Raw genomic sequence first — 12,373 nt, 5'->3', positions numbered from 1 at the left:
TTATTCTCTATTGTTTCTTATGTATATGACAGCATATACATAATTATATATCTATTTTATACATGAATATTTATTACTCCTCCTACTGCAGATTTTAAGAGAAATGTAACTTACCTCAGTATCCAGCACCAACTTCCTTACAAATAGTACAGCCAGTTTATGTAGGGACAAGCAAATAAACTGAAGCTGATAAAGGCATCTTGGAAATTGCTTCCAGGAGATATTTGGAGAAAAATATACCACTCGCAGGAAGAGTATCTTTTTTTAATCATGTCGTTTTTTTTCACACAACCCCTTTAATATCAAGTCTGTAAATAAAATTCAAATCCAGACAAAAACTATACAAGAAAAAAAACCATGAGTTCAAGAAATATTTGCAAGTATCTGTTACAGTCGCATACATTCTGTGTGTGCAAAGCAAATTTTTTACCTATCACAAAAGAAAGAACCAATTCACAAATCTTCACCATACAAACATGGCAGACGCACGGGATAAACAGAAACACATAAAAAGCCAATTCTTAAAACTTGTGGTTTTTAAACAGCGGTCACATTTACCAGTCTCTTCCGGAGTCTTGCTGACATAGATGGACTCCACATGAAAAGGTTAAATTAGTTAAAACAAAGTTCCTTTTGTTGATTAGCAACTGAATTAAAATACAATTTATATATTGACTAGTGAAATGCAGTCAATAAAAAAAAAAAAAAATATCTTGTAGTATTGATCTTCTCCAGATGCATTACTCCTGTGAATCAAGCAAAAGTGTCACTGTTCTATGATGATGAAATAAGCATATCGCAAACTTTTTTTATTATCAATAAATGGCACAAACCATAAAGCGAAACACCAACAAAGAAAAAAAAAAATCACAGTTGAAATGAAAATCAAAAGTTGAGTAACTTTATACTTTACTGATTTTGTATATATTGTAAAGTTATTTCATGTTTTTCCCATTTCATATACAAAGTTGCTTTCATACCACTGTTGGTTTTATTTGGACCAGACACTGGTTTAGCTCCATTCCACTGCCTGACCTAACATACACTTTTAGAACTATTCTAACTTTTATCTGAACTCCCACAATGCACTGCTCTCTGGAAACAGGAATACTAATTCTAATGCACTTGAACTGAGCTGCCAATGAAAAATCCTGTAATAGTGCTACGCGATAAGCTAGGGAAACAATCTACAAGGTTAGTCTCTGTTCGCATGGAGTTTACGTAAAGGCCCTTTTACACTGGTCAATTGTCGGGCAGACAAGTGTTCATAGAACGCTCGTTCCCGATAATTGCCCTGTGTAAACAGGACAGCGATCAGCAGATAAAGGAGCAAACACTCGTTCGTCTGCTGATTGTATCGTTTTAAAAAAGTGAAATATTATCGTTGTCGGCAGCATATCTCCCTGTGTAAACAGGGAGAGCGCGCTGCCGAAATAATAATAATGTATGGGGACGAGCGATCGGAGTAACGAGCTATCTCGTTGGCCAGTGTAGTAGAGCCTTTAGTCAGTCACATTTAGAGTGCTGCCGAACGTGTGCCACTTTATGCCTAAACAGTTGCTTATGTCTGCCATGAACTCCCATTGTAAAAAAAATAAATAAAAAATAAATACATATACCATATGGTACTGGTGAATGGGAGATTTTCTACCTTTTCATCTTTGTGCCTGTCTTCCATTGCTTCATCTTCCTCATCTATAAGGCCATCTCCCTGGTACTTGTCATGCGTCCATTTTGGACTGCTTCCAGACTTTTTAAAAGGAAACCTTCCTCTTCCACGCTGGAAGTTGCCACGTCCCCTTGCTCTCCTTGCCCAGTAATCCACTCCATCATCTCGATCATCATGCTAGACAAACATTTTGTTATGCTTAGTTTAATCGCATGTCCACAAATAAACCAAATTGTTTTGTGGTCAACAAGGCATCCTTTTCTTGATAAAGCACATTTGTAAATGACCATGTCAGATATGTATTTTTACAAGTGGCTTCAGTTTCCATTCTTAAAATAGCACAGATATTTATCAAAATTCACTGCCAACAGCTTGGTTCAGCTAAAACAATTACAATATAATAAAAGAGTCTACTGTCGAGGGGGTAGAATGGCTAGAAAAAATACTGTACCATCAAACAAACTGGCGATGCCAATAGGCTGACTGATGATCGCAAATGCAGAAAATACCTGCTGTAATTTGACAGTACAATTTACTGAACACCTCATCATTAGTTTAGTATAACACTTATATGCTCTTTGCCTTGCGGTTTTCCTTAACCATGAATTACTGTTCTTAATTATTGTTTTTTAAATACATAATCTATATTAAGACTTTTCTTCACTTTGCCACAATGGACATTTATCACCTATCCACCATTTCCATCAGCCCCATGGACATTTCATGGAGCGGCAGGGCTCAGGCGTGACCATCACTCCATTCATCGTTTTCCTCACTGCAGACGTTCTAGTGATCATTGAGGAACCCGACGATTAGACATTCCTGTGGATAAGTGATAAATATCCTTTGTGGCACAACCCCTTTAAAGAGGACCTGCCACTAGTCATATAAGTTAAACTGGTTTACTGACCTGAATAGCACAGTTTTTCTTTTTTTCCTGGACCCCCCTGTTCCAGAGATATGACCCCCTTTTGAGTTGGCTCCCTCTACGCTATTTTGCTGTAGTTACCCAACAGGGCGTGAACTACCCTCATGCTGCCCCGTGCTGACGGGTCAGCATCGGAGGCAGGGATGCTAGCACCACTCCGTTGGCTAACTACAGCAATTTGGCATATAGGTAGCCAGCACAACAGAGGGACATATCTCTGGAATGGGGGGGGGGGGGGGGGTGGTGCTATTCAGGTCAGTTAACTGGTTCAACTTATATGACCCAGTGACAGATCCTCCTTAAACAGTCAGCTCTGTTTATTACAGAGTACCAAGACCCTTCTCCCACATCACTAATGGATTAAAATCTTGACGGCCTGCATCTTCCATTAGATAGTTCAATTGTATACCGCTGTATAGGTAAAAAGGAGCTGTATACAACTGGAAACCCAAGCAGCATCTCTGGACCGCCACGCATCTGTAAGAACAGGGGACTGAAACTCTGTAAGAACAGAACTCTGATTCCCGAAAAATTCAAATATAATAATTTAATAAATGTGGGTTTTGTCAAGAGCAACAAAGAGATCAATGGTATGATTTTCTACAGAAGAAAAATGACATCTATAATGTTAGTTACTACCTACTCTTTCCTTGTGCTACCTGCTATCCAATATGATCACTAAGACACTGGCTGGGGCAGCGGTTCATCTGATAAATATGTGTGGTATAGTGGGCAGTTTGTTCATGCAAATGTAAAACCTTGAACACCCACCAGGAAGTATTTCTTGCTTTTAGGAGTATATTCTGGATCCCACTCCTCCTCTTTAGATCGCTTTTGAAAACTTGGTGCTGTATTCACAGGAGCAGTACTTGTTCCAGCAAACACCCCTCGAGCACGGCCTCTGCCTCTAATTCGGAACTGCTAAACAATTGGTTTAATTGGTGAAGTGTTCCTTTTGAACATGGCAAAGACGATTACGTGGTCAATCTATTTGTGTATGATAGAAACTGCTGGCAAAATATAGTTTATGAAATGTACGGCCACATATCACGCCTCTGCATTTTGAGGATTAGTGACCAATGCATATGAAGACATTAAGATTATTTTCAGTTGTGGGAGTCATATTTACGATATTCCTGCTAAATAAGTCAGATCACAAATATAAAGTACTCAAAAAAAAAAATGATGATAGCGGAGTCCAAATAAACATCAGAGAATATTGCAGGTAACTTAAGCAGCTATAATGCACGGTAAACCTAAACTCTTTAAAAGAACACAGAGAAAGCCCTCAGAAACGTAAAAATAAATCATTTGATATTCCAAAACCAGACAGGGCTAAAAACAGCTTTTGTGAAAATGTATGTTTTGCTTAGTATTAAAAGGCTATTCTGACGGCATTTATAGCATATTAATGGGACAGTGTTTTTCAACTCTAGTCCTCGAGTACCCCTAAGGCTGAATCCGCACCGCAAATCCACAGCAATTTACAGTACAATTAATGAAGCCTTTAAAACCCCATCCACACGTAGTGAAACAATCCACGTGGAATTGAGGGCATGCTGCAGTTGTGGATTTTCAATCGTTGTGGACTTTGCAATGCATAGGGTGAAATATGCACCAAAACCCGCATTCAAAATCTCTTTAAAATCCGCAACTAAAAAAGCCTGCAGCGTGGCTAACAGGTCATGAACACCTGTGGCAATTCTGGATGCCCTGACAATACTTATATAAGCTGTGAAATACTACGAAAACCCTAAAAAATAAAAACATTTAGAGGTGTAGCTGCATTAAGAATGCTGGACATCATAGAGGGGGTCCAAACCCGTGACTCCCTCCCCTCTATGAACCCAAACGGAGGGCTGCTCAGTAAGAGTAGCTCCCATTCTGGCAAATTCGAGCCATTCGTCTGAACAGCCGCCATGTAATACTACATTTGCCCTTTAGCGTCCTCTGGCGGGCTGCAGCTTTCTCTGGCAAAATAATTGTTTGCCGGAGTTGCCAGTAGGTGAAGCTGCGGCAATCAGCTGATCGCTCTAAAGGTTAATCTGGTGAGAGAGAGAGAAAAAAAAATAGGAGACATTTTTTGCTATTCAAGTCTACAAACCTGCAATAACTCTGAAAAGAGACTGATCTCTAGTCATAGTTAAACACTGCAGGTTGAGCTCACGTGCTACAGTTCTGTGAAGATCTCATTTGGAATCCAATTATTATGGCAATTGTACAAAGAGTTGACTTGCAGTGACCTTACAATAGGATGTGAAATTCTTTCAGAACATTGAATGGAGTCTGATATTGGGCGATCCAAGCCGCACACTGAAGAAACTAGTAAAATATACTTGGGGTGTGCGCTCTGCATTTTAGGCTCCAGCATGGACAGCCTTGTACTGAAAACATGCGCCTAGAAGACACACTTTCTACAGTGTGCAGAACAGACATTGCTAGATCATGGTGAAGTATAATCTGTAACTCTATTGTGGAACTGGAGAACTACATATGTACTGCCTAGTTATCTTCTTATATATACTTTCAATTCTGATATACTATCAATTCTGTCTGTAGCTCATAAGGAACAGATTGCAAACTGTGGCTATGTTAGTGGCAGTACATGTTGATAGAATTGCCGTGGTACAGATGTCAAATTGAAAATTCTGGTACCAGTAAAAATTGGGAAATTCTCAAAATATATACAAATTATCTCCACTTTATATGTAACTTGAAAGAACTAAACAATTGTGTACTGATCCATCTACACAAGAGTAGTAATAAGAGAAAAAAAACACTGGTTCATATGCTCGTGCACTAGGATTTATGGAAGTACTCTGCTTGTTTGATGAAGATCTTTACATATGGGGATATTGGTAATTGTCACAGACTAAGCAGTAGATTCTCTCACCAGTGATGGTTCCTGCAGCAAAAAGTCAACTTCTTTTTGAAAATCTACTAAATTTCCTTAAAAAAGGTAACACCGCAGAATATTTTGTCAAGTTGTTGACTACTTATTTTACATATATACATATACTACTCACTGTATAGTTTCTTAAAACTTACAAATGTGCCCCTGGGCCTACTGATGCCTGGAAAACCTGGATACTCTTTTGGCTCCATTGGGCCTTTGAATTCGTCATCTCTGCTGCTTTCCTTCTTATTGTCTTTATCCTCGTCAGACAGAGAAGGAGATGGCTCGTGATCTTTTCTTCTTTTGCTGTGCAAAACAAAAAAACACACATAACACACAAAAAGAACTCTTACAAAAAAACAACAACAACAACAACAACACATAAAGACAAACAAGACATTGACATCAGAAATTGTATCAGTGTCATTTTTTGTTAATAAAGGAATCTTGGTGCTTTGACCCCAGTGGCTCTGGTATAAACACCCCCTTTCATAAAAACTTTACTTTAAACAAACATTCAAATATAATAACTCTCTGCAGCCATACATGTTGTATCCTGTATGAAGCAACAAGGGCTAATACTTTATAATGGAAGGCTTTATCCAGCTTGGACGGTTGAAATTCTAATGATAGAACTAGAATTGTACTCTATAAAATATATACACTATTCTCTTTTTGTACTTTGTAGTTTTTAACCTACTTTTTTATTTTCATGCCTTTTACATTCCGCAGAGAACCCCTATCTCAGTTCTAGCAAACTGATTAGAAAAAGATTTTCTTATATAGCATTTGATTTTAAGCAGCTTATAGGGCCTACTTATGGAAAAAGCATTCTTGCTTTTAAAATAAACAGAATTAACCTGTTAGTGACCGCCAATACGCCTGTTCACGGCAGCCACTAACGAGCCAGGGGCATGGCCTAGCAGATGGCGGTCAGTTTTACACGGCATTGCAGTGTATTATAAAAGCGATCGGATAATTGCATAGTGAAGTCCCCTAGTGGGACAAATAAAAAAAGTTTAATAAAGTTAAATAAATAAAAAATCCCCCCCCAAAAAAAATCACACATATTTGGTATTGCCGCGTCCGTAACGACCCCAACTATAAAGCGATTATGTTATTTAACCCGCTCGGCGAATGGCGTAAAACAATAAAATAGAGCCAGGATTGCGGTTTTATGTTAATCCTGCCTTCAAAAAAACAAGATAAAAAGTGATCAAAAAGTCGCATGTACTCCAAAATAGTACCGATAAAAACTACAAGTGGTCCCACAAAAAAAAAAAAGCCCTCGTACAGCTGCATAGGCGGAAAATAAAAAAAAAGTTATGGCTCTAGAAATGTGGAGACGCAAAAACAAAATAATTTCGAAAAAACGGTTTTTACTGTGTAAAAGTAGTAAAACACATGAAAACTATATAAATATGGCATCGTCGCAATTGTAATGACCCGCTGAATAAAGTTACTTTGTTATTTAGACCACACGGTAAACAGAGTAAATTGAAGCAAAAATTGGCGAAATTGCTGGGTTTTTTTTCTATTACCCCTCAAAAAACGTTAATAAAAGTTAATAGATAAATTACATGTACCCCAAAATGGTGCTAATAAAAAATACAACTTGTCCGCAAAAAAAACAAGTCGTTATATAGCTATGTCGATGCAAAAATAAAAAAAAAGTTATAGCACTTTGAATGCGACGATGGAGTAACTTAAAAAAAATAGCTTGGTCATGAAGGCTTAAAATAGGCTGGGCACGAAGGGGTTAAAAAGGGTCCTATGTAAATACAGATTAATTATTACATTATGAAAAGTTGCCAGAACTTTTGAATATTCAATTTTGAATCATTCACAAGGTCTCTGCTGTCCGTTAGTGAATCAAAACAACTTTATATTCAGTGGCTTCATCCAATTCTGACCCAGTTTTGGCTCTTCCAGCCGCATCCATCAACTTGGAGTCCAGGACAGAAGGGATTTGTGTTGCAGTTGTGTTTAGCTCAGAGTGTATCCAACACAAATCACATAATGGACTGTGTGAGCAGGACAAGATCAGGATGCGTTTTCAGCCTCTGTATTTCATTTCAGTTTGCTTTCAGATTAATTGATTATATTCAAAGTACCGTATATTAGAAAGCTGCAGAACTTTTCATTATACGATGATTTCGCTTTATTCACATAAGTCTGGCCAATCAAATTAATCCTATTCTACTGATTACATGGAAAAATCTATGCAAATAAATGAAAAAGGCATGAAATTCTAAGAACGCGTTAACAGGGTTTCCCCATCTTAAAATGCTATGGCATATTTCTAGCATAAAAATCTGATTGGTGGGCGTCCGACATAGCCGATAAACAGAACGAAGGGACAGAAGTTCCTTCAGATCTTTCTCTGCAGAGCAGTGCTCCATCCACCCACTGTGCAGGGAACTCAACACAGCTTAACGCAAGTGTGAGAGTAAGGCCTCATGCACACGACCGTATTTTTGTCCACCCGTAAATACAGGCGCTTGGTCACACGTATTCGACCCGTATTGCACCATTATTTACGTACCCGTGCCCGTAAATACGGGTCCGGTGTCACCCGTATTCCACCCGTATTTACGGGCACGTTTTCGCTGCAAAATTACACTGCAGTTATCAGCAGCCCTTCTCTCTATCAGTGCAGGATAGAGAGAAGGGACAGCCCTTTCCGCAGAAAAAGTAAAAGAAATTCATACTTACCTGGCCGTTGTCTTGGTGACGGCGTCCCTCTCTTGACATCCAGTCCGACCTCCTTGGATGACGGGGCTGTCCATGTGACCGCTGCAGCCAGTGATTGGCTGCAGCGGTCACATGGGCTGAAACGTCATCCCAGGAGGCCGGACTGGAGGAAGAAGCAGGGAGTTCTGGGTAAGTATGAACGTCTTTTTGTTTTTTACAGGTTGATCTATATTGTGATCGGTAGTTTCTGTCCAGGGTGCTGAAACAGTTACTGCGATCGTTTAACTCTTTCAGCACCCTGGACAGTGACTATTTACTGACGTCGCCTAGCAACGCTCCCGTAATTACGGCCTGAAATAGGACATGTTCTATATTTTTCAACGGCACGGGCACCTTCCCGTAAGCATACGGGGAAGTACCCGTGGCCAATAGAAGTCCATGGGCCCGTAAAAACGTGCCATAATTACGGGCGTTTTACGTTCGTGTGCATGGGGCCTAAGGAAAACTAGTGTAGTGGCCCCTCCATTCTAACAGTTCTATTATCATATGCCACCACTTTTATTCTTTTAAATCTGGTTGGGGGAAACGCTAAGAAAAAGCCAAACTTTTTTGGGGGACAGATCTGAAATGACTTTAAAAACACCCCATTTAGGCTCTGATCATACCCCACATTCTGAATGTCTGGCCTATATGCTGGGATAATCTTCAGATTTTATAACCCAGATGTTAGCAACTGTAGGCCATACAGTTTACGACTGCCATTGAAACCCATTTAAAAATATATATACCATGCGGGATACTTTTTTTTTTTTTTTTTTTTTAGCTGCATTTGTATTAAAAAACAGTCAATTACACTTTCTAACAGAGTTTAAAAAAAAAAAGTCCGGTCCAGAGTTATTATTTGACTAAACGGACTGAGAAACCTGTTCATCTGGCACCCCTCTGCTCTCAATTCCAGGAGGTCACCCCACCATAATTTCCATGTGTGTTTTATATTAAATTTTTCTATCCTTTTGTATATGCAAAGTCTTTCTCAAGTTAAGGATAGTGTATAGAAATATATACAACCCCATTATATAACTAAAAAGTAAAAAGCTGCTTATATAAAAGGTGACACTATTGCTAAACTGGAAATAAAAATGTAAAACTAATGTGCACAACAAACATGTACAATAAACACAGTAACAACGAATAACATCCTACTGCGTCTAACAAATTGCTGTCTCAAATGTGAAATATTTTGTGTTTCCGGGCACCAATTGGTGGTGTAAATTCTTGAGCACTTCAATATTCTCTGTGGCTTTCAAACAAAATACATGTTTTTTTCCTTCATTGACATTGAAGAGTCACCAGAAATCAGTGATTTTGTTCAAACTGCGGTGTTATGAGTGGAAAAAGTGGAATCAAGCAGAAAGAACCAAAGTTCTTACACAAACGGGTTCTAGAAATGCACTGCACTGAAGTCCAACTTCCTGATGTCGCCTGGACAATAGGACACAATAATTTGTCATTTTTTTCAGTTAGCTTGCTATTCCAAAGTTTTTGTCCTCATCCACCATTAGTCGTGTAAAAGACAAATACATTTTTGCTGTAAAACAAACAATTGTGATTGTTTACGTTAAACGAATATTGGAGACAGTTTATTCAAAAAAGCATTCACAGCTTGTTACTAGAAGGATATGCATTCTGCTTACTTGTCGTCCTTGAAAACTTTCAATTCCTTGTGCTCCTTCTGCGCCTTTTCTTTCTTGCGAGAATCACTAGATTCCCGGGAGCATTTGGAGTCCCCTCGGTCTTTACTGCGTCCTTTCCTGCGACTCTCTGTATCGCCTCGCAGATCAATCGAGCTACTCTTTGCTTTTTTTTCTGTCTGTAAATAACATACTATGAAATACCCTTTAAAGCACAAATAAGAGAAGTCAAACATAGAATGGAGTTTATGACCATTGATACAAGGGAAAAATAGGTTGCCCATGTGCACTTTCGGGCCAGGATCCCACACACAGTTTTGAGGGTGTTTTTGCCTCCGTTTTTTAGCCAAACACTAATCAGACTAATCAGTCTTTTCTTTATACCTTTCCTTCCTTTTGGATCCACTACAGGCTTTGTTTTTAAAACCAAAGCCAAAAACTGCAGCAAAACGGTGTGTGAGATCCTACCCTCTAAGGCTACATTCACACGAGCGTATCAGATTCACGCGCGTGGAAAAACGTGCGTGAATTTGGTCCGTGTGTGTGTTGCATTATGCATCAGTGTGTTTTGCGAGTGGCATGCGTTATTCGCGCACTCGCAAAGCATATCTTTTTTTAATTATTATTATTTCCAATTGAATTAATGCACAAATCACGCACCGCACACGGATGTGCATCCATGTGCGGTGCGTAGTTTTCACGCACCCATTGACTTCAATGGGCGCGTAGGTGCGTGAAAACGCACCAATATAGGAGATGGTGAGTTTTACGCAGGGAGTTTCACGCAGTAGACTCTCGCATGTGTGAACGGCCCCATTGAAATCAATGGGTCCGTGTGCTGCGTGTGATTTCCATGCGCAGCATATGGACGTTATTCACGTTCATGTGAATGGGCCCTAAGGAGTTTTCTCTGCTCTATGGGGGTCCTGCTGACACCAAACACCTGCTAAATAGAACAAAGTGGTTTGTCTTTTTCCAGGAAAACACATGGTTAGCCATTTATAGCATATCCAAGCAATGAACCATCCATGATGTCATGACACAACCCCTTCAAGACTCAAGTTTTTCTGGTGCCGACCATCAATAATACAGATCTGGAAGGTTAAAGGGGTTGTCCAGGTTGAGCGCTGTTTTTTATACTGATGACCTATCCACAGAAGTGATGCAGGGTCGGTGCCGGAAGCCGAAGGCTCCGACCACAGTATAGCAGCCTTACTGGGTTACTGCAGCTCTGCTTCTATTTGCCTGGACTTGGAGCCTTCTTTCATAACTGTTCCTGACTTGATGCATGGGGCCTCCCTGCCCTGTTCCTTCAGAAGGCCCCTATTTAAATTATGGTTTTTATAGCGTACATACAAAGTACAGGAAAGTCAGCCAAACCTGACGGCAAATGTCAGGGGAAAGAAGGATTGCGCTTATTGGGCATCATTTGGAGCAGAAGGGGCATCATACAGGTAAATAACTGCAATCATGTCCGATGGCTTGTTCTGTTACACAAGTCAAATATTGTCACTGAACTTAGGCTTTAACAGTAAAGAAAACCGCAAGTTTTTAGGAAAAATCTTGGACTGCATTCAGATACAGCAGAAGGTACGTGCATCAAAACCGTCTCCAAAATTAGCCATCCACTGTGTTAGAATTAATCTAAGCTGCCTATGAAATGAAACAATTATGGTAATCTACACAACCAAATTTTTTTTGTTCTGAGTTTTGTCAAATAATCTTTCTCCAAATGGACACATTAGGCCTGAGCGCCTTTTATTAGGATTCACTCCTGTATTGGCTTAAAAAAACAAAAACTTTTCTAATCGGAAGCGAAACTAAAAATACCTTGGATGGCTCTTCCTTCACTCCAAAGACCGTGTCTTCATTCTGCATATATGAATGTTTTCGCTGGATGTTGGGGGATAGATCTATCCTCCTAAGACAAAGTAAAAAATGGAGTGTAAAATACACACAATTTTATACATCAACTATTGTGCTTATGTATGTTTTCTACAATTTTTTCCTTTAATTGAAAAAATAAATAAAAAAAGGTGTATGATTATATAAACAATATGAAAAACATGAGGAAATCGCAATTCTCTATGGGATAGAACACGATATACACATATAGACCAATATACAGAATATAGATGTATACTTTCCATACAGTAGGACGTAGGAGTGTGACACAGCTTAAAGGCGTCATCCGTGCTTGGGGAGGTTTTTCATACTGATGACCTATCCACAGGATAGGTCATCAGTACATGATCGGTGGCAGTCCGTCACCTGGACCCCGCACGATCAGCTGTTCCGGCTGCCAGGAGGTATGCACTGGTCGGTGCCGGTAGCAGATGGCTCCGACCACTGTATAGCGGCTGTGCTGCGCTACTGCAGCTCTGCTACTATTCATTTGAGTAGGAGCAGAGCTGCAGTACGGCTGCTGTACTGTGACGGGAGCCTTCTGCCTCCGCCACCATTCCCTGCATAACTTCCAGAACCCATAGCTTCCA

At 39.6% G+C, this 12,373-nt stretch overlaps 1 protein-coding gene across 5 annotated transcripts in view; it reads right to left on the bottom strand.

Annotated features, from left to right (window-relative positions):
* Window positions 1–257: 257 nt before the first annotated feature.
* The window catches only part of BCLAF1 (BCL2 associated transcription factor 1), a 33,011-nt gene continuing 20,895 nt past the window's right edge, over window positions 258–12,373 (bottom strand). Inside the window, exons 7-12 of one of the 5 annotated variants that reach the window (XM_075862479.1) lie at window positions 11,709–11,799; window positions 9,882–10,057; window positions 5,646–5,799; window positions 3,369–3,518; window positions 1,652–1,846; window positions 258–746 (exon numbers count right to left, since the gene is read on the bottom strand). In XM_075862479.1, coding sequence (XP_075718594.1) covers window positions 741–746; window positions 1,652–1,846; window positions 3,369–3,518; window positions 5,646–5,799; window positions 9,882–10,057; window positions 11,709–11,799 — 772 coding nt within the window. In that variant the 3' untranslated portion in view covers window positions 258–740. Of the gene's footprint in view, window positions 747–1,651; window positions 1,847–3,368; window positions 3,519–5,645; window positions 5,800–9,617; window positions 9,776–9,881; window positions 10,058–11,708; window positions 11,800–12,373 lie in introns of those variants that run through there. The other 4 variants (XM_075862480.1, XM_075862481.1, XM_075862482.1 and 1 more) reach the window with 4 other exon arrangements.

This window comes from Rhinoderma darwinii, chromosome 4 (assembly GCF_050947455.1).
Source record: "Rhinoderma darwinii isolate aRhiDar2 chromosome 4, aRhiDar2.hap1, whole genome shotgun sequence".
In the NCBI taxonomy this organism is placed as follows: domain Eukaryota; kingdom Metazoa; phylum Chordata; class Amphibia; order Anura; family Rhinodermatidae; genus Rhinoderma; species Rhinoderma darwinii.
The sequence above is the reverse complement of the archived record's forward strand: the minus strand, read 5'-3'. Positions and strand labels throughout refer to the sequence as shown.